This window comes from Oncorhynchus gorbuscha, linkage group LG19, assembly GCF_021184085.1.
Source record: "Oncorhynchus gorbuscha isolate QuinsamMale2020 ecotype Even-year linkage group LG19, OgorEven_v1.0, whole genome shotgun sequence".
NCBI classification, from domain to species: Eukaryota; Metazoa; Chordata; class Actinopteri; order Salmoniformes; family Salmonidae; genus Oncorhynchus; species Oncorhynchus gorbuscha.
Window position 1 is genome coordinate 49,228,219 of NC_060191.1, and position 23,005 is coordinate 49,251,223.

The window sequence follows — 23,005 nt, forward strand, 5'->3', positions numbered from 1 at the left end:
CGCCTCTAATTGCATCGTCTTTTTGACAGTGTGACCAATGACATCTCTTTTTACATCTTTTATGTTCATACTCATAGCATTTCATTTTACACATGTGCAATACAAAGTTGTTGCTCATGATGGTAGAGCTTAGAAAGGCGCAGTGAGTGCACTTTGTAATTGATTTATTAAATCACATACATTTAATAAACAGCCCAGTATGAACAGATTTGTATTATGTCCCGTTCAGCGCCAAATTGAATCTCGTGAACAAACAGGTTGACTCCTTTCTTTCGATATTTGAGTGAGCTGTTGTTCCACCAATCAGGGTAATTTGGATTTCCGTCTAACAGCTGGCCAATGAAATACAGTAAGGCGGGACCACTGTCAATTTCCGCACGTGAAGCCTAGAGAGTTCCAGAAACCGGCCTCTGTTAGTTTAGCCGTTACTGTAAATTATACAGCGTGGATTAACTGAATAGCTCATGCTTACACCATGACTGCAATAAAGGCATTAAACCCGAAAGCTGAGGTGGCCCGTGCTCAAGCCGCTCTTGCAGTAAATATCAGCGCTGCGCGTGGTCTTCAGGATGTGCTCAAAAGTAATTTGGGACCAAAAGGAACAATGAAAATGTGAGTGCGACTGGTCATGCTAGCTAGCATGCTACTACTACTGCTGCTAGCTTTAGCTAGCATCGTGGTAGCCTGGCAGCCAGTAGGCCATTTATGGTATTAAACATGTTTCTTTTGTCAGATCCATTGTAGACAGTAGTTTCTAAGAAACTCATCTTGCTAGATAGTGGATTTCCTAGCCAACACCAAAATACTTGTTTTAATTAACGTTACTGTTAGTTAGCTTTGATTTAGCTAGCCGAATATGTACTAATAGGAACCTACCGTTACTAGTACAGTAGTACTCCTTACAGGGATACTTCAGGATTTTGGTAATGAGAGCCTTATAATCTACTTCTCCAAAATTGGGTAACGTTAAACTCGTGGATACCATGTTTGTCTCTGCGTGCAGTTTGAAGGAAGTTGCTAACTAGCACAATTGAACAATGCACTAGCATTAGAACAGTCACTAAAAGTCTGAGCATAGCCGCGGGAACTATATAAAAAAAAATGTGTATATATATATATCACACACACGGTACCAGTCAAAAGTTTGGGCACCTACTCATTCCAGGGTTTAAAAAATATATTTTTAAATTATTTTCTACATTGTAGAAATGGAGTGAAGACAAAAACTATGAAATGACACATGGAATCGTGTAGTAACAAATCAAAATATATTTTGAGGTTCTTAAAAGTAGCCACCCTTTGCCTTCATGACAGCTTTGCAAACTCTTATCACAATGCTAAATCATACTGGCTGGATTTCTGCCTGCTTGAACTCTAATAACTCAGATACACATGAAAACATGAAATGACCCTGGAAATCGATAGAACATCGCTCAGATGCACAAAAACAATATACCATTAAAAATGGATGAAGTTTATCTTTAACCATAATCTAACCCCTAGTAGGCTGGACACATGACATTTGTAATGCTTTTCTGTAATAAAAACTAGTTCATTGCATCTGTGCTGGAGCCCAGTTTCATAGTATTACCATATGTCCCAGCTGCCTGCCATAGTTTAAGTAATCATGAAAAAAAACGGCCTTATTTTAGGGCATTTTTTTTCACCCTGCCTGCTCCTATTAGTTCTGTTGAGCACTGTGGCATCAACTCGCCTTCCGAACGTTCTAATCCCAGTTTATTGTTCAACATCACAATTAGAGGTGGGCCGATTAATCGGAATGGGCGATTAATTAGGGCAGATTTCAAGTCTTCATAACAATTGGAAATAGATATTTTTGGGCGCTGATTTGCCAATTAATATAATAATAAATAAAATATATATCTATTTATTTATTTTAATTTTATTATTATAATTTGTTATACCTTTATTTAACTAGGCAAGTCAGTTAAGAACACATTCTTATTTTCAATGACAGCCTAGGAACGGTGGGTTAACTGCCTTGTTCAGAGGCAGAACGACATATTTTCACCTTGTCAGCTCGGGGGTAACCTTACAGTTACTAGACCAACGCAATAACGACCTGCCTCTCTCTCGTTGCACTCCACAAGGAGACTGCTTGTTAGGCGAATGCAGTAAGCTAAGGTAAGTTGCTAGCTAGTATTAAACTTATTTTATAAACAACAATCATAATCACTAGTTAACTACACATGGTGGTTGATATAACTAGATATTATCTAGCGTGTCCTGCATTGCATATAATCTGACTGAGCATACAAGTATCTAAGTATCTGACTGAGTATCTAGCTATCTGACTGGTAGGCAGAAGCAGGCGTGTAAACATTCATTCAAACAGCACTTTCATGCGTTTTGCCAGCAGCTCTTCGTTGTGCGTCAAGCATTTCGCTTTTTATGACTTCAAGCCTATCAACTCCCGAGATGAGGCTTGTGTAACCGAAGTGAAATGGCCAGCTAGTTAGCGCCCGCTAATTGTCGTTGTATTGCTGGTTCGAGGCCAGGGAGGAGCGAGGAGAGGGACGGAAGCTATACTGTTACACTGGCAATACTAAAGTGCCTATAAGAACATCCAATAGTCAAAGGTTAATGAAATACAAATGGTATAGAGAGAAATAGTCCTATAATTCCTATAATAACTATAACCTAACTTCTTACCTGGGAAAATTAAAGACTCATGTTAAAAGGAACCACCAGCTTTCATATGTTCTCATGTTCTGAGCAAGGAACTCAAACGTTAGCTTTCTTACATTGCACTTTTTCTTTCTTCTCCAAAACTTATTATTTAAACCAAATTGAACATGTTTCATTATTTACTTGAGGCTAAATTGATTTTATTGATGTATTAAGTTAAAATAAGTGTTCATTCAGTATTGTTGTAACTGTCATTATTACAAATAAAAAAAATGGTTGATTTAATCGGTATCAGCTTTTTTTTGGGTCCTCCAATAATCGGTATCGGCGTTGAATAATCATAATCGGTCGACCTCTACTTTAGAGACTAACTTAAAAGCTGACTGTATCATAGTTTATATACAACTAGTCTTATTGCCTTGTAGCTATACTCACATGATTAGACATAAGCCTAAAATGCATCTAGTAATGTATTAAATATGCAAACATGACTCTCTAACAAATTATTTTTGTGTGTTTACTTGCAGGCTTGTATCAGGGGCTGGTGACATAAAGTTGACCAAAGATGGTAATGTCTTGTTGCACGAAATGGTAAGATTTTTTTTCCCATGAGTTTGATGCACAGTGAACACCCGTGTCTGCTTCTTTTGTATCTCCCCTGGATTTTACTCTGTGCTAGAGTAAAGTTTGGTCTGTAACCTCTATTGGAGGAGTTGCATTCTCCTCCACATGTATTCAACAGACTAGTACATTTCATCAAACAGCTGTAACCTTACTAAGTGTGAGATAGATTGCTTTATATTCTTGCTTTGACACTTATGTCTTTTCTTCAATCAGCAAATCCAGCATCCGACGGCATCCTTAATTGCCAAAGTGGCTACGGCACAGGATGACATCACAGGTGACGGTACAACATCCAATGTGCTCATCATTGGGGAGCTCCTGAAACAAGCAGACCTGTATGTGTCAGAGGTGAGATTTGGCTTGGGAGAAGCCTCCAACATGTCATTGAAATACCCTTTTCAACACTGGTAGTTTCATTGTTGAAAGAAGGGATTTTGATGAAGAATTACATTTTTAGCAAGGTTGTGTGATAGTTAATTGATAAATGTAGAATCGGTGCAACTAAAGCAGGTTGCAGAATCTGCATCCCAGTACCATTAGTTAACCCCCTATTCCTGTGTTTTTTTTTCCCCTAACCGGTTTTGTGATATTTCTTTTTCCCCCACCAAAAAGGGTCTCCACCCACGGATAATAGCAGAAGGTTTTGAGGCCGCCAAGGATAAGGCTCTGGAGGTGCTGGAGGAGATGAAGGTGACCAGAGAGATGGACAGAGAGACCCTCATCCACGTGGCCCGCACCTCCCTCAGAACCAAGGTCCATGCTGAGCTGGCTGATCTCCTCACAGAGGTAGGAGTGTGTGTTTGACTGTTTGTTGTGAGTGGTGGGTTGGAGAGTTCATTAATCTGGCTTACATTACTTTATTGCTTGTCAAGCAAGCACTTGTCCAGATCTGTGTTCAAAGGATTTGAAATCTTTCAAATACTTAGAGCAGGGATGGGTAACTCCAGTCCGTGGGGGATGGAGTGATGTCACACTTCTTCCCCATCATGATCATCATCATCATGATATTCATTTTAGCTGATTTACTTGAGTCAGGTGCTGTTGCACTGTCTACCAGTACCAAAACGTCATGATGCTTATGATACCAACATTTTAGAATACCGTAGTAACGTTTCATATGATACTATTTACTTTTTTAGCCCTACCGTTCTAAAGAACCTGATGGCACTTGTTGATAAAATGTTTATAAAGTCAGTTTTGTTTAAATATAGGTGAATTTAACTTATGGTATAGGGGATGCTTGCGTCTCACTTGGGGGAAAAAACAGGGAAAATGCAGCGCGGCAAATTCAAAAAAGGATATAAAATCAAACATTTATTAAATCACACATGTAAGATACTCAATTAAAGCTACACTCGTTGTGAATCCAGCCAACATGTCGGATTTTAAAAAGCTTTGCGGCGAAAGCATTAAGAAGCTATTATCTGATGATAGCACTGTCAATAAAGAGGGTAGCATATTTCAAACCTGCAGGCGCTACACAAAACGCTGAAATAAAATATAAAACATGCATTACCTTTGACGAGCTTCTTTTGTTGGCACCTCAATATGTCCCATAAACATCACAATTGTTCCTTTTTTTTCTCGATTAATTGCGTCCATATATACCCAAAATGTCCATTTATAAAGCACGTTTGATCAAGAAAAAAAACAGCTTACAAAAACAGAACATCACTATAAAACATTTCAAAAGTTGCCTATAAACTTTGCCAAAATATTTCAAACAACTTTAGGTATTTTTAAACGTTAATAATCGATCAAATTGAAGATGGGGCAATCTGTATTCAATACAGCAAGTAAACAAATCAAATCAAAATCAAATCAATCAATTTTATTTATATAGCCCTTCGTACATCAGCTGATATCTCAAAGTGCTGTACAGAAACCCAGCCTAAAACCCCAAACAGCAAGCAATGCAGGTGTAGAAGCACGGTGGCTAGGAAAAACTCCTTAGAAAGGCCAAAACCTAGGAAGAAACCTAGAGAGGAACCAGGCTATGTGGGGTGGCCAGTCCTCTTCTGGCTGTGCCGGGTGGAGATTATAACAGAACATGGTCAAGATGTTCAAATGTTCATAAATGACCAGCATGGTCAAATAATAGTAAGGCAGAACAGTTGAAACTGGAGCAGCAGCATGGCCAGGTGGACTGGGGACAGCAAGGAGTCATCATGTCAGGTAGTCCTGGGGCATGGTCCTAGGGCTCAGGTCCTCCGAGAAGGAGAGAATTAGAGAACGCACACTTAGATTCACACAGGACACCGAATAGGACAGGAGAAGTACTCCAGATATAACAAACTGACCCTAGCCCCCCGACACAAACTACTGCAGCATAAATACTGGAGGCTGAGACAGGAGGGGTCAGGAGACACTGTGGCCCCATCCGAGAGGACACCCCCGGACAGGGCCAAACAGGAAGGATATAACCCCACCCACTTTGCCAAAGCACAGCCCCCACACCACTAGAGGGATATCTTCAACCACCAACTTACCATCCTGAGACAAGGCTGAGTATAGCCCACAAAGATCTCCGCCATGGCACAACCCAAGGGGGGGCGCCAACTCAGACAGGATGACCACATCAGTGAATCAACCCACTCAGGTGACGCACCCCTTCCAGGGACGGCATGAGAGAGCCCCAGCAAGCCAGTGACTCAGCCCCTGTAATAGGGTTGGAGGCAGAGAATCTCAGTGGAAAGAGGGGAACCGGCCAGGCAGAGACAGCAAGGGCGGTTCGTTGCTCCAGAGCCTTTCCGTTCACCTTCCCACTCCTGGGCCAGACTACACTCAATCATATGACCCACTGAAGAGATGAGTCTTCAGTAAAGACTTAAAGGTTGAGACCGAGTTTGTGTCTCTGACATGGGTAGGCAGACCGTTCCATAAAAATTGAGCTCTACAGGAGAAAGCTCTGCCTCCAGCTGTTTGCTTAGAAATTCTAGGGACAATTAGGAGGCCTGCGTCTTGTGACCGTAGCGTACGTGTAGGTATGTACGGCAGGACCAAATCAGAGAGATAGGTAGGAGCAAGCCCATGTAATGCTTTTGTAGGTTAGCAGTAAAACCTTGAAATCAGCCCTTGCTTTGACAGGAAGCCAGTGTAGAGAGGCTAGCACTGGAGTAATATGATAAAATTATTTTGGTTCTAGTCAGGATTCTAGCAGCCGTATTTAGCACTAACTGAAGTTTATTTAGTGCTTTATCCGGGTAGCCAGAAAGTAGAGCATTGCAGTAGTCTAACCTAGAAGTGACAATAGCATGGATTAATTTTCTGCATTATTTTTGGACAAAGTTTCTGATTTTTGCAATGTTACGTAGATGGAAAAAAGCTGTCCTTGAAATGGTCTTGATATGTTCTTCAAAAGAGAGATCAGGGTCCAGAGTAACGCCGAGGTCCTTCAGTTTTATTAGAGACGACTGTACAACCATTAAGATTAATTGTCAGATTCAACAGAAGATCTCTTTGTTTCTTGGGACCTAGAACAAGCATCTCTGTTTTGTCCGAATTTAAAAGTAGAAAGTTTGCAGCCATCCACTTCCTTATGTCTGAAACACATGCTTCTAGCAAGGGCAATTTTGGGGCTTCACCATGTTTCATTGATATGTACAGCTGTGTGTCATCCGCATAGCAGTGAAAGTTAACATTATGTTTTCGAATGACATCCCCAAGAAGTAAAATATATAGTGAAAACAATAGTGGTCTTAAAACTGACCCTCGAGGAACACTGAAATGTACAGTTGATTTGTCAGGGGACAAACCATTCACAGAGACAAACTGATATCTTTCCGACAGATAAGATCTAAACCAGGCCAGAACTTGTCCGTGTAGACCAATTTGGGTTTCCAATCTCTCCAAATGAATGTGGTGATCGATGGTATCAAAAGCAGCACTAAGGTCTAGGAGCACGAGGACCGATGCCATTAAAATGTCATTTACCACCTTCACAAGTGCAGTCTCAGTGCTATGATGGGGTCTAAAACCAGACTGAACCATTTCGTATACATTGATTGTCTTCAGGAAGGCAGTGAGTTGCTGCGCAAAAGCCTTTTCTAAAAATGTTGAGAGGAATGGAAGATTCGATATAGGCCGATAGTTTTTCATATTTTCTGGGTCAAGGTTTGGCTTTTTCAAGAGGCTTTATTACTGCCACTTAGTGAGTTTGGTACACATCCGGTGGATAGAGAGCCGTTTATTATGTTCAACATAGGAGGGCCAAGCACAGGAAGCAGCTCTTTCAGTAGTTTAGTTGGAATAGGGTCCAGTATGCAGCTTGACGGTTTAGAGGCCATGATTATTTTCATCATTGTGTCGAGATATAGTACTAAAACACTTGAGTCTTCTTTTTTTTTTGTAAATTGAAATTTGCTATCGTAAATGTTCGCAACACCTCCGCCTTTGCGGGATGCATGGGGGATATATGGTCACTAGTGTAGCCAGGAGGTGAGGCCTCATTTAACACAGTAAATTCATCAGGCTTAAGCCATGTTTCAGTCAGGCCAATCACATCAAGATTATGATCAGTGATTAGTTCATTGACTATAATTGCCTTTGAAGTAAGGGATCTAACATTAAGTAGCCCTATTTTGAGATGTGAGGTATCATGATCTCTTTCAATAATGACAGGAATGGAGGTGGTCTTTATCCTAGTGAGATTGCTAAGGCGAACACCGCCATGTTTAGTTTTGCCCAACCTAGGTCGAGGCACAGACACGGTCTCAATGGTGATAGCTGAGCTGACAACACTGACTGTGCTAGTGGCAGACTCTACTATGCTGGCATGCTGGCTAACAGCCTGCTGCCTGGCCTGCACCCTATTTCATTGTGGAGCTAGAGGAGTTAGAGTCGTGTCTATGTTGGTAGATAAGATGAGAGCACCCCTCCAGCTAGGATGGAGTCCGTCACTCCTCAGCAGGCCAGGCTTAGTCTTGTTTGTGGGTGAGTCACAGAAAGAGGGCCAATTATCTACAAATTCTATCTTTTGGGAGGGGCAGAAAACAGTTTTCAACCAGCGATTAAGTTGTGAGACTGCTGTAGAGCTCATCACTCCCCTTAACTGGGAGGGGGCCAGAGACAATTACTCGATGCCGACATCTTTCTAGCTGATTTGCACGCAGAAGCTATGTTGCGCTTGGTGATCTCTGACTGTTTCATCCTAAAATCGTTGGTGCCGACGTGGATAACAATATCTCTATACTCTCTACACTCGCCAGTTTTAGCTTTAGCCAGCATAATCTTCAGATTGGCCTTAACGTCGGTAGCCCTGCCCCCTGGTAAACAGTGTATGATCGCTGGATGATTCGTTTTAGTCTAAGTCTAATACTGCGGGTAATGGAGTCGCCAATGACTAGAGTTTTTAATTTGTCAGAGCTAATGGTGGGAAGCTTTGGCGTCTCAGACCCCGTAACGGGAGGAGTAGAGACCAGAGAAGACTCGGCCTCTGACTCCGACTCGCTGCACAAACCATGCTCCTTTTTACATCTTGCGCAACTCTCAATAGGGTAACAGGATGTGCTTGTTCCAGGATGTGCTTCTTCTTCTTTGCACAAATGAATAACATCAACCAAATTCCAAAGACTGGTGACATCCAGTGGAAGTGGTAGGAACTGTAAAATGGTCCCTATCAAATATCCCTTGGCAAAGACAGAGGGAACGGTCAGAGGCAAAAAAAAAGAAGGAAAAAAATCTGAACAGTTAGTCCTCGGGGGTTTTGCCTGCTACATAAGTTCTGTGCCCGGTCTAGACGACATGTAATGTTTTAAAAGTTGGGAGTATGTGTGTTTGTGGGAGAGTGGTGTGTGTTTAAGAGTGCATGTTAACTGAATAGTGAAGGTTTCATGCAGTGTTTTCCCCTTACTGACACAATGACATGCAGATCATTATGCATGTATATCACAGGCGGTTGGTGGCAGCTTTATCAGGGGAGGACGGGCTCGTGGTAATGGCTGGAGCGCATTTGGTGGATCGGTGAAATCGGTCCGTTTGGTGGGTCATGTTTGGCTACCAAAAAATAACAAAATTCAGTTATCCAAACGCCAAACTTTTTTCCAAATTAACTCCATAATATCGACTGAAACATGGCAAACGTTGTTTAGAACCAATCCTCAAGGTGTTTTTCACATATCTCTTCAATGATGTATCGTTCCTGGAAGTATGAGTCTCTTTCTGTATCGCATGGTACAAGGATTGCCACTGGGAATTACGCACCGACTTAGACAAAGGACACCGGACGGCCCCCTGGCAAATGTAGTCTCTTATGGCCAATCTTCCAATGATATGCCTACAAATACGTCACAATGCTGCAGACATCTTGGACGAACGGCAGAGCGCATAAGCTCGTTCACAGCATATTCACAGCCATATAAGGAGACGTTAGTAAAACAGAGCGTCAAAAATCCTGATAATTTCCTGTTTGAAGTTTCATCTTGGTTTCGCCTGTAAGATCAGTTCTGGGGCACTCACAGATAATATCTTTGCAGTTTTTAAAAGTCAGTTTTCTTTCCAACGCTGGCAATTATATGCATAGTCGAGCATCTTTTCGTGACAAAATATTGCGCTTAAAACGGGCACGTTTTTTAAATCCAATAATGAAATAGCGCCCCCATAGCTTCAAGAGGTTAAGAGGCTCCTCTGACCTCCACTCGTTACCTGTATTAATTGCACCTGTTTGAACTTGTTATCCGTATAAAAGACACCTGTCCACAACCAGTCACACTCCAAACTCTACTATGGCCAAGACCAAAGAGCTGTCAAAGGACACCAGAAACAAAATTGTAGACCTGCACCAGGCTGGGAAGACTGAATCTGCAATAGGTAAGCAGCTTGGTTTCAAGAAATCAACTGTGGGAGCAATTATTAGGAAATTGAAGACATACAAGACCACTGATAATCTCCCTCGATCTGGGGCTCCACGTAAGATTACATTTAAGTCATTTAGCAGACGCTCTTATCCAGAGCGACTTACAAATTGGTGCATTCACCTTATGACATCCAGTGGAACAGCCACTTTACAATAGTGCATCTAAATCTTTTAAGGGGGGGGGGTAGAAGGATTACTTTATCCTATCCTAGGTATTCCTTAAAGAGGTGGGGTTTCAGGTGTCTCCGGAAGGTGGTGATTGACTCCGCTGTCCTGGCGTCGTGAGGGAGTTTGTTCCACCATTGGGGGGGCCAGAGCAGCGAACAGTTTTGACTGGGCTGAGCGGGAACTGTACTTCCTCAGTGGTAGGGAGGCGAGCAGGCCAGAGGTGGATGAACGCAGTGCCCTTGTTTGGGTGTAGGGCCTGATCAGAGCCTGGAGGTACTGAGGTGCCGTTCCCCTCACAGCTCCGTAGGCAAGCACCATGGTCTTGTAGCGGATGCGAGCTTCAACTGGAAGCCAGTGGAGAGAGCGGAGGAGCGGAGTGACGTGAGAGAACTTGGGAAGGTTGAACACCAGACGGGCTGCGACGTTCTGGATGAGTTGTAGGGGTTTAATGGCACAGGCAGGGAGCCCAGCCAACAGCGAGTTGCAGTAATCCAGACGGGAGATGACAAGTGCCTGGATTAGGACCTGCGCCGCTTCCTGTGTGAGGCAGGGTCGTACTCTGCGGATGTTGTAGAGCATGAACCTACAGGAACGGGCCACCGCCTTGATGTTGGTTGAGAACGACAGGGTGTTGTCCAGGATCACGCCAAGGTTCTTAGCGCTCTGGGAGGAGGACACAATGGAGTTGTCAACCGTGATGGCGAGATCATGGAACGGGCAGTCCTTCCCCGGGAGGAAGAGCAGCTCAGTCTTGCGAGATTCAGCTTGAGGTGGTGATCCGTCATCCACACGGATATGTCTGCCAGACATGCAGAGATGCGATTCGCCACCTGGTCATCAGAAGGGGGAAAGGAGAAGATTAATTGTGTGTCGTCTGCATAGCAATGATAGGAGAGACCATGTGAGGTTATGACAGAGCCAAGTGACTTGGTGTACAGTGAGAATAGGAGAGGGCCTAGAACAGAGCCCTGGGGGACACCAGTGGTGAGAGCGCGTGGTGAGACAGATTCTCGCCACGCCACCTGGTAGGAGCGACCTGTCAGGTAGGACGCAATCCAAGCGTGGGCCGCGCCGGAGATGCCCAACTCGGAGAGGGTGGAGAGGAGGATCTGATGGTTCACAGTATCGAAGGCAGCCGATAGGTCTAGAAGGATGAGAGCAGAGGAGAGAGAGTTAGCTTTAGCGGTGCGGAGCGCCTCCGTGATACAGAGAAGAGCAGTCTCAGTTGAATGACTAGTCTTGAAAACCTGACTGATTTGGATCAAGAAGGTCATTCTGAGAGAGATAGCGGGAGAGCTGGCCAAGGATGGCACGTTCAAGAGTTTTGGAGAGAAAAGAAAGAAGGGATACTGGTCTGTAGTTGTTGACATCGGAGGGATCGAGTGTAGGTTTTTTCAGAAGGGGTGCAACTCTCGCTCTCTTGAAGACGGAAGGGGCGTAGCCAACGGTCAGGGATGAGTTGATGAGCGAGGTGAGGTAAGGGAGAAGGTCTCCGGAAATGGTCTGGAGAAGAAAGGAGGGGATGGGGTCAAGCGGGCAGGTTGTTGGGCGGCCGGCCGTCACAAGACGCGAGATTTCATCTGGAGAGAGAGGGGAGAAAGAGGTCAGAGCACAGGGTAGGGCCGCGTGAGCAGAACCAGCGGTGTCGTTTGACTTAGCAAACGAGGATCGGATGTCGTCGACCTTCTTTTCAAAATGGTTGACGAAGTCATCTGCAGAGAGGGAGGAGGGGGGGGATTCAGGGGGAGGAGAAGGTGGCAAAGAGCTTCCTAGGGTTAGAGGCAGATGCTTGGAATTTAGAGTGGTAGAAAGTGGCTTTAGCAGCAGAGACAGAAGAGGAAAATGTAGAGAGGGAGTGAAAGGATGCCAGGTCCGCAGGGAGGCGAGTTTTCCTCCATTTCCGCTAGGCTGCCCGGAGCCCTGTTCTGTGAGCTCGCAATGAGTCGTCGAGCCACGGAGCGGGGGGGGGGGCCGAGCCGGCCTGGAGGATAGGGGGCATAGAGAGTCAAAGGATGCAGAAAGGGAGGAGAGGAGGGTTGAGGAGGCAGAATCAGGAGATAGGTTGGAGAAGGTTTGAGCAGAGGGAAGAGATGATAGGATGGAAGAGGAGAGAGTAGCGGGGGAGAGAGAGCGAAGGTTGGGACGGCGCGATACCATCCGAGTAGGGGCAGTGTGGAAGTGTTGGATGAGAGCGAGAGGGAAAAGGATACAAGGTAGTGGTCGGAGACTTGGAGGAGAGTTGCAATGAGGTTAGTGGAAGAACAGCATCTAGTAAAGATGAGGTCGAGCGTATTGCCTGCCTTGTGAGTAGGGGGGAAGGTGAGAGGGTGAGGTCAAAAGAGGAGAGGAGTGGAAAGAAGGAGGCAGAGAGGAATGAGTCAAAGGTAGACGTGGAGAGGTTAAAGTCGCCCAGAACTGTGAGAGGTGAGCCGTCCTCAGGAAAGGAGCTTATTAAGGCATCAAGCTCATTGATGAACTCTCCGAGGGAACCTGGAGGGCGATAAATGATAAGGATGTTAAGCTTGAAAGGGCTGGTAACTGTGATAGCATGGAATTCAAAGGAGGCGATAGACAGATGGGTAAGGGGAGAAAGAGAGAATGACCACTGGGGAGAGATGAGGATCCCGGTGCCACCACCCCGCTGACCAGAAGCTCTCGGGGTGTGCGAGAACACGTGGGCGGACGAAGAGAGAGCAGTGGGAGTAGCAGTGTTATCTGTGGTGATCCATGTTTCCGTCAGTGCCAAGAAGTCGAGGGACTGGAGGGAGGCATAGGCTGAGATGAACTCTGCCTTGTTGGCCGCAGATCGGCAGTTCCAGAGGCTACCGGAGACCTGGAACTCCACGTGGGTCGTGCGCGCTGGGACCACCATATTAGGGTGGCCACGCGGTGTGGAGCGTTTGTATGGTCTGTGCAGAGAGGAGAGAACAGGGATAGACAGACACATAGTTGACAGGCTACAGAAGAGGCTACGCTAATGCAAAGGAGATTGGAATGACAAGTGGACTACACGTCTCGAATGTTCAGAAAGTTAAGCTTACGTAGCAAGAATCTTATTGACTAAAATGATTAAAATGATACAGTACTGCTGAAGTAGGCTAGCTGGCAGTGGCTGCGTTGTTGACACTACACTAATCAAGTCGTTCCGTTGAGTGTAATAGTTTCTACAGTGCTGCTATTCGGGGGCTAGCTGGCTAGCTAGCAGTGTTGTTTACGTTACGTTGCGTTAAAAGAATGACAATGGCTGGCTAGCTAACCTAGAAAGTCGCTCTAGACTACACAATTATCTTTGATACAAAGATGGCTATGTAGCTAGCTATGTAGCTAGCTACGATCAAACAAATCAAACCGTTGTACTGTAATGAAATGAAGTGAAAATGTGATACTACCTGTGGAGCGAAGCGGAATGCGACCGGGTTGTTCTATTCGGTAGACGTTGGCTAGCTGTTGGCTAGCTAGCAGTGTCTCCTACGTTAAGGACGACAAATAGCTGGCTAGCTAACCTCGGTGAATTAAGATAATCACTCTAAGACTACACACTCTAAACTACACAATTATCTTGGATACGAAAACAGCAAAGACAGCTATGTAGCTAGCTAACACTACACTAATCAAGTCGTTCAGTTGAGTGTAATAGTTTCTACAGTGCTGCTATTCGGTGGACGTTTGCTAGCTGGCTAGCTGCTGGGCAAATAGCAGTGAAGACTACTTTAGGACGACGAAATACGATAATTACGCAATTATCTTTGATACAAAGACGGCTATGTAGCTAGCTAAGAAGAAATTGCTAAGATTAGACAAATCAAACCGTTGTACTATAATGAAATGTAATGAAAAAGTTATACTACCTGCGGAGCGAAGTGCGGATGCGACCGCTCGCTCCAACCCGGAAGTAGTCTTAAGATCTCACCCTGTGGGGTCAAAATGATCACAAGAACGGCAAAAATCCCAGAACCACACGGGGGGACCTAGTGAATGACCTGCAGAGAGCTGGGACCAAAGTAACAAAGCCTACCATCAGTAACACACTACGCCGCCAGGGACTCAAATCCTGCAGTGCCAGACGTGTCCCCCTGCTTAAGCCAGTACATGTCCAGGCCCGTCTGAAGTTTGCTAGAGAGCATTTGGATGATCCAGAAGAAGATTGGGAGAATGTCATATGGTCAGATGAAACCAAAATATAACTTTTTGGTAAAAACTCAACTCGTTGTGTTTGGAGGACAAAGAATGCTGAGTTGTATCCAAATAACACCATACCTACTGTGAAGCATGCTTTGGGGCTGTTTTTCTGCAAAGGGAACAGGACGACTGCTCCGTGTAAAGGAAAGAATGAATGGGGCCATGTATCGTGAGATTTTGAGTAAAAACCTCCTTCCATCAGCAAGGGCATTGAAGATGAAACGTGGCTGGGTCTTTCAGCATGACAATGATCCCAACCACACCGCCCGGGCAACGGAGTGGCTTCGTAAGAAGCATTTCAAGGTCCTGGAGTGGCCTAGCCAGTCTCCAGGTCTCAATATTTGGAGGGAGTTGAAAGTCTGTTTCCCAGCAACAGCCCCAAAACATCACTGCTCTAGAGGAGATCTGCATGGAGGAATGGGCCAAAATACCAGCAACAGTGTGTGAACCCTGTGAAGACTTACAGAAAACGTTTGACCTCTGTCATTGCCAACAAAGGGTATATAACAAAGTATTGAAATAAACTTTTTTTATTGACCAATTTTTTTTTCCCCACCATAATTTGCAAATAAATTCATAAAATACTACAATGTGATTTTCTGGATTGTTTTCCTCATTTTGTCTGTCATAGTTGAAGTGTACCTATGATGAAAATTAAGGGCCTCATCTTTTTAAGTGGGAGAACTTGTACAATTGGTGGCTGACTAAATACTTTTTTGCCCCACTGTATATAGTTAGCTAGCTAACTATATAGGTAGGTATCATCTAAAATAACCCTAATTTAGAAGACTGTTCTTATCTGATTAATGGTGGTTGGTGGGGCTGCACATTTTGGGGATTATTCAGACGTGGAAACCTTCCATGGGAATTAACAGAAATGTATGCAAATTAATATTAATACCATTTAAATATAGATGTTTTTTGCATTGGATATATTTATCGTATGGAGACAAACATAAACCTTTTTACCTTATCATACGTAGACATAAGTGCAAATGATTCAATCCTTCCAATAGAAATAAAAACAATTTAGTTAAGAATTGAACTTTTAATTAAATGAGTTCACTCTTCACATGGGATGATTTTATGGAACAACAAAAAGGGAATATTGAATGATCCCCAATGATCCATCGCATCTCCAAAAATGTTTTGAACATGAGTAAAATGATAGTCCAGAAACTAAAGCTTTGGTTGTCTTCCTCACAGGCTTTCATGCCTTCTCACTGAACCTCTTCAATGTCCACCTATTGAACCTCAGATGCTGAGGCCTCATCTTCACTGTCACTTTCCAACCTTGTTGAGGATGGATCATTGTCAAGCTCAAAAAGCCTCAAATTGATCTCTGCACCATACAGGCTGCTCTTGCCAGCATGCTTGGGGTCCAACATGTACGCTGCGGCATGTATGGGCTTCAGGCAGACGTCTTCATGGTTTTTGATATATTTCAGAACTGCAGTTTCCTCTGCTTGGAGCAACAGTTAGTGGGCAGGGCAGTACGGATTTCTTCTCTTACATATGCAAGCAGAGTCTAAACATCAGACAGGATGGCTTTGTCTCCCTCAATCCATGCAATGTCTACTGCTATAGGTTTCTGGCTGCTTGCCACTCTCCCAAATATATCATCCAGGAGGATCCTCTTGATGGGGCTGTCCACATCGGCAAACTGTGATATGGCCATTTCTCGGAGAGACTCCTTCCTCTCCAGGAGACTGTCAACACCCCAAAGGGTGTTGCTGTGCAGCTTCAATGTGGTCTTCTTATTCTTCTCACTTTTCCTGGTGAGGTAGGTTGCTGCTGTAACTTGATGACCATTCACATACCTAACCATTTCCTTGGCTCTCTTGTAGAGTGTCCATTGTTTTCAGTGCCATGATGTCCTTGAGGAGCAGATTCAATGCATGAGCCGCACAGCCAATGGGTGTGATGAGGGTAGGACTCCCCCACTTTAAACCAAGCAGCCTTCATGTATGCAGCATTGTCTGTCACTAGTGCAAATACCTTCTGTGTCCAAGGTCATTGATGGCTGCCTTCAACTCATCTGCAATGTAGAGACCGGTGTGTCTGCTTTCCCTTGTCTGTGCTGTTGTAGAATACTGATTGAGGGGTGGAGATGATGTAGCTAATTATTCCTTGCCCACAAACATGCGACCACCCATCAGAGATGATTTGCTTGACCTTCACTTGAACTCTGCATCCAGCAAATGACTAGATAAACCATGTCTTGTTGGAGTGTATGCTGGGCGAAGAACATTCATAAATCTCTTCCAATACACAGTGCCTGTGATCATCAGAGGTGAACAAGTTGCATACACAGCTCGAGCAAGACATTCATCAGCATTTCTGACTACGTTCCTCCATTTGGTCAAAAAACATTCTGATTCCAGGAGAACCATGAGCTGTTGCTATCGATAATGTGTCTGATTTATAGTTTTCACCTCGAATAGAAGTAGAGGGACTTTTGTCAGAGATTGCTTCTTGTGAGCGCTGAGGGAACATTATGCACGTGGCCAGATGATTCTGCATCTTTGTTGCATTCTTCACATATAATTCAATACCCTGCATGTGTATTTTAATGAACGTTTGAGTTTTAACTAATACCATTAGCATTTAGCGTAGCGCATTTGCATTTCCAGAGCTCTAAATGGGACGCCTGCGTGCCAGGTAGGAGCAAGTGGTTAAGGGCAATGAATTCTATTATCTTGCTGTTTTTTTATGGATTTCGCCTTTTGAGTTGTCTCGCGGAAATTTTCTTTCAAATGACTGCTCGATCCACACAGCAGACATTGTGGGTTAGGTTAGGAATGCCGTGTTGCGCAAAATGTTCTGTCGCGTCATTTGCATACATTATATAGGTATGCACATCAACTTTGACATCGGTTTTGCACATCGTCATTAAACTAGACATCGGGCCGATACCGATGTTGGCATTTTTAGCTAATGTCGTCCGATTTCGATATGTTCACCGATATATCGTGCATCTTTAGTTTCTATGTGTTTGATGCCTTTCCATTTGTGCCGTTCCAGCCATTATTATGAGCCATCCTCCCTTCAGCAGCCTCCACTGATGTATATTCCTTCCTCCCATTCAATGTGTGTGTTGTATTGAGTCGAAGTGTGAATTTCAGTGACAGGTTTTTGGAGAACGTTTAGCAAACGTGAACAAGCGTCCGGGGCGAGCATGACGCTAGGCCACTTTTTTTGTTGCGATTTTTAAATTTTCACTCTGTGGACAAGCTCAATCAAGCAATACTGTAATTGATGTACTTGTCATCTGATTGAATGATAAGTACATCTAACTTCACCCCCTCACTTTGTGGATATTTTGCAGGCTGTGGTGGATGCTGTGCTGGCTATCCACAGACCCAACGAGCCTATTGACCTGTTCATGGTGGAGATCATGGAGATGAAGCATAAGACTGACAGCGACACACAGTGAGTGTACATCTCTCTCATACACACTCACATGACAGTCACTGACACGGAGTACATTCAAATTCTGTCCAACATTGTGACTTTTGTGTCCCCTCCCTAGGCTGATACGAGGCCTGGTGTTGGACCACGGTGCCCGTCATCCTGACATGAAGAAACGGGTGGAGGATGCCTTTGTGCTCACTTGCAACGCCTCTTTGGAATATGAGAAAACGTCAGTATAATGTTGGCGCAGCTAGCTTTGCCTTTTACTATCTGGAATATATTTGTAGGCATGGACACATTCTGTGTTACTCTCAGTAGTAGATGCATTCAGACAACATGCAAAAGCATCCTTTCACATCTTTACTAAGGTGATGCTGTCTTGTGCCTCACCTACTGCATGGAGAAGTTAATACAAGTACAGCAGTTGAGTTAATTTAAGAGATGAGGCAACGCTCTTTTTAAGCAGCAGTGAATTTTGGTAATTGGAAAGTCACTATTTATAGGATGTACCTACTACAGTAAGGGGGCTTGTGGTGTGTCCGCCTATGTTGTATACTTTCCCAATGGGAGTGTCCTCAGCAGTTTGTGAAAAGAGCATGCATGGGTTTATAAACTGTCAGTTCACATAAACCCCTGCTTTACTTTCAGTGAGGTGAACTCTGGCTTCTTCTACAAGAGTGCTGACGAGAGGGAGAAGCTGGTGGCTGCTGAGAGGAAGTTCATTGAGGAGCGCGTGAAGAAGATAATCGAGCTCAAGAATGCAGTGTGTGCTGATAACAACAAAGGCTTTGTGGTCCTCAACCAGAAGGTATGACCAGGAAGTTGCTTTTTTCACCAGTGAAGAAATTATTTTGGAAATGTGGACTGATCTTTCCAAGGAAATTATTTGAAGACTCATGCAATACGATGACGGTACAATGAGTGGTCCTCTGTAGCTCAGTTGGTAGACCATGGCGCTTGTAACGCCAGGGTAGTGGGTTCGATTCCCGGGACCACCCATGCGTAGAATGTATGCACACATGACTGTAAGTCGATTTGGATAAAAGAGTCTGCTAAATGGCATATTATTATTATTATAACATCCCAGTGTGCTTTCTTTGAGCTGCATTCTCCTTCACATGTATTCAGCAGACAAATACATTCAATGTTGCACCATATTAAAGTTGTATTGATTGGAATTATATTTTTGATATTTAATGAACCCAACTGTATTTTCCTCACAGGGAATTGACCCATATTCCCTGGATGCTCTGGCCAAAGAGGGCATTGTAGCTCTGCGTAGGACCAAGAGGAGGAACATGGAAAGGTAAAATAAATATAGCCCGCCTCCTTTGTTTACAAGCTTAAACAGTGCATTTTGCTGAGGTACACTTCTTAGGCTTGGACCAATTATGTTACTCTTGTCAGTGGTAAAATCAGTCCGATACAATGCAAAAGCATATTTTCACTGCTACTTTACTAAATGTGAGTGCAGTCCTGTGCCTCACCTATTCAGTGGAGGAGTGAATACAATATGTCTGTTACTACTTTTGAATTATTTACTTTTTGTTGACCTGTCTGCCCCCGGTCTCTTCCCCTCCCCTCAGACTCACCCTGGCCTGTGGAGGTATCGCCATGAACTCTTTTGAAGACCTCACTCCAGAATGCCTGGGCCAGGCTGGTCTGGTCTATGAACACACACTGGTGAGTTAACATGCTGGTTCTTTACCTCATGACCAGAACAAGCAGTCATAAATAATCTATACCAGTCTGCTTCCCAAACAGTTGGTACAGAATTCCTCCTGTTGTGTGTGGAATCACTGTCCAAATTCACCACACTGAGTAAGGATACTAAAGGGGCCTATCAGCTTGCCTTGTCCCTTCTTTCCAATACTATGAAAATCTATGATTTTGTAAAAATGTGTATAAGATATCATGGTGGTGAAAGATGTAATGTTGTGGTTTATCATGAAGTTAAATATGTAGTGGTTTCTCCCCCATACAGGGTGAGGAGAAGTACACATTCATAGAGAAGTGTGGGAACCCCCGGTCAGTGACCCTGCTGGTAAAGGGACCCAACAAACACACCCTGACCCAGATCAAAGACGCAGTCAGGGATGGGCTCAGGGCCGTCAAGAACGCCATCGAGGACGGTACGTAACGCTGCAATGGAAGTTCAAACCCTGTTCATCTGGCACTCCAGGCAGGATTAATCCGAAACTATTTTAATCCTGCTCCGTTAGGCTTTACCATAAGATGATAGATTGAGTGGGGGAGTCTTTGATTTGATCAAGATGTGGCTGATTCTGTAAATGCTGATTGCTGAAATAGATTTGTAGGCATGGATGAATTCTGTGTCACTCTGTCAGTAGTGGATGCAGTCAGACACCATGCAAAAGCATCCTTTCATTTCTTTACTAAGAGTGAGTGCTGTCCTGTGCCTCACCTACTCAATAGAGAAGTGAATACAAGTCAAGCTTGGGACTATAAGGTTCTCTTATTTTATCGCCATAGCCTTGTTCTGTTCAATGTTCTCTACTTATGTATATAATTTAAATACCTCAATTCATGTGGTTAAGTTCAAAAGAATACTAGATAGGAATTGCTGATACCATTCAAACCAATGAGGGTTCGGAACTTTAAAGCCAATTATCTCAGTCATATTTTTGCAGATAGAACCTAATAGTCCTATGCTCTCGAAGTAGCTAGTTTTAATGCATACACAAATTTCAGGTTACGTCCCACTGTCAAGACCCAAAAGAATGTTCATTAGTCTGGTCAGATAGCATCCATTCACATCTACAAACTTAGCCTCAAATCACTTTATTGTGTTTGTCAATGTGTGCCTGACTGAGCTCTTCAGTACTGCTTATCAGCTGTTGTTCAGAGACTGACCCCAGTGTTGACTTTGCAGGCTGCGTGGTGTCAGGGGCTGGGGCCTTTGAGGTGGCTGTGCATGATGCTCTGATAAAGCATAAACTGTTAGTGAAGGGCCGGGCTCAGCTGGGTGTGCAGGCTTTCGCGGATGCCCTCCTCATCATCCCTAAGGTATGTAATGAGTCTTAAAACAAAGGTTTAAAGTTTTCTTTGTCAATGCCTTCCATGCTTTGACATTCTATTGATAAAACGCTGGCAATTAAGGATATCTAGCTTTTAGATTAAGGGATGCTTTAGGATTTTGACAATTAGACCCTTTATCTACTTCCCAAGTGTCTGATGAACTCATGTTTCTGCGTGCAGTTTGAAGAAAGTTGGTAGCTAGCGCAATTGTTAAGTAGTGTTAGCAAGCATTGGATTGTGAAACTACCTCTTAACTTCCTTCATACTGGACACCCGAGACAAAAATGGTATCCACGAGTTCATCTGGCTCTGGGGAAGTACATAAGGGCCTCATTGACAAAATCCTGAAGTAACCCTTTAAGAAAAGTCTTGCTGTCTACTGCTAATCGACTGTTTCTTTCTCTCCAGGTACTAGCCCAGAACTCTGGGTATGATCCAATGGAGACCCTGGTCAAACTCCAGACTGAGTACAAAGAGAGTGGTCAGCTGGTTGGAGTGGACCTGAGCTCTGGTATGGAATGTTTTTTTTTTCCTAAAAGCTCAAATTGGGTGTATATATGGCTCTATTTCACATCATACCCATTTCCTATGTCAAATAAAAAAACTATTAAAATTGACGCATTACCTTTCTTTAGGTGAACCAATGGTCGCTTCAGAAGCTGGGGTTTGGGATAACTACAGTGTAAAGAAACAACTCCTTCATTCATGGTAAGCAGAACACACCCTTTTAAAGTCTCAAATCAGTATTACCCTGTAGATTTAAGAATCAATGAGCCTTTGGATTAAACTGATGTTGATTTTTATTTTTATTTTTCCTGTACACAGCACGGTAATAGCCAGCAACATCCTGTTGGTGGATGAGATCATGAGAGCAGGCATGTCATCCCTGAAGGGCTAAGATCAGAACCGATGACCTCTTGTGGATGACTACCGCTTAAGATTCTAGTTATTAGAGCAGCCTCGTAGAATAACTAGGGGAATAAATGGACCAGTATTAGGTTCTCATAGGTGATGAATGGAGAATGCTCTTGTTCCCCTGCTTGTTGATATGTCCCTTCTGTCATATTATACATGGACACTCCATTTCATCCCACAAATGAGTTAATTTCCCACCCAAAAATGTGTTCTTGTTTTTTTTTTTTTGCTATGGATCATACCAAGGATGTGTATAAACCTCACTCTTAGTATGTAATAAACCTGTAGCTTGGCTCTGTGATGTTGAGTTTGCAGCTCATTATAATCCGTCTATTTAGTCATACATTTGCACAATTTAGGATGCATCAATTTCAGATTTATAATAAATAAAATTCATCCAAAAATTAGCACACAATTTAAGTGTTCTGACACTCCCTTAAGCAGTTTGCAGTATAACCTACTATGTACAGTACCAGTCAAGTTTCTTTTTCTACATTATAGAATAGTGAAGACATCAAACTATGAAGTAACGTAAACAAATCCAAATATATTTTCCATTTGAGATTCTTCACAGTAGCCACGCTTTGCATTGACAGAGTTGCGCACTCAACCAGCTTCATGAGGTTATCTGGAATGTAATTAAATTAACAGGTGTGCCTTAAGTTAATTGATGAAATATCTTTATGCATTGGAGCCAATCAGTTGTGTTCTGACAAGGTAGGGGGGTAAACAGAAGTTGGTCCTTTACCAAATAGGGCAAAGTCCATATGTAAAGAACAGCTAAAATAGGCAAAGAGAAACAACATTCCATCATTACTTTAAGACCTGGTCAGTCTGGAAAATTTCTTCAAGTGCAGTTGCAAAAACCATTAGGCGCTATGATGAAACTGGCTCTCATGAGGACCGGAAAGGAAGATCTAGAGTTACCTCTGCTGCAGAGGAGAAGTGTATTAGTTAACTGCACCTCAAATGTTTAAGTTCAATTAGGAGACTGCAGGAATCAGGCCTTCGTGGTTGAATTGCTGAGAAGAAGAAAGAACAGACTTGCTTGGGCCAAGAAACATGTCCGGTGGAAATCTGTCGAGTCCAAATGTGAGATTTTAGGTTCCAACCGCCCTGTCTTTGTGAGAGACAGTAGGTGAACGGATGATCTCAGTGTGTGGT

The 23,005-nt window shown here is 43.5% G+C and overlaps 1 protein-coding gene and 1 non-coding gene across 2 annotated transcripts; both read left to right on the forward strand.

The window, feature by feature from the left end:
* The first annotated feature begins 374 nt into the window (after positions 1-374).
* LOC124006209 (T-complex protein 1 subunit zeta-like) lies at positions 375-22,142 on the forward strand. The gene is made up of 14 exons (XM_046316055.1): positions 375-612; positions 3,177-3,240; positions 3,487-3,621; positions 3,886-4,059; positions 17,802-17,905; positions 18,006-18,116; positions 18,536-18,695; positions 19,111-19,193; positions 19,474-19,570; positions 19,872-20,019; positions 20,781-20,914; positions 21,335-21,437; positions 21,562-21,634; positions 21,752-22,142. The coding sequence occupies exons 1-14, from the start codon at positions 476-478 to the stop codon at positions 21,822-21,824; spliced, it is 1,596 nt and encodes a 531-aa protein (XP_046172011.1). The 5' UTR covers positions 375-475; the 3' UTR covers positions 21,825-22,142.
* On the forward strand, positions 20,206-20,339 carry LOC124006543. The gene has a single exon (XR_006833798.1). It is a non-coding gene; the product is annotated as a small nucleolar RNA SNORA15 (small nucleolar RNA).
* Positions 22,143-23,005: the final 863 nt, after the last annotated feature.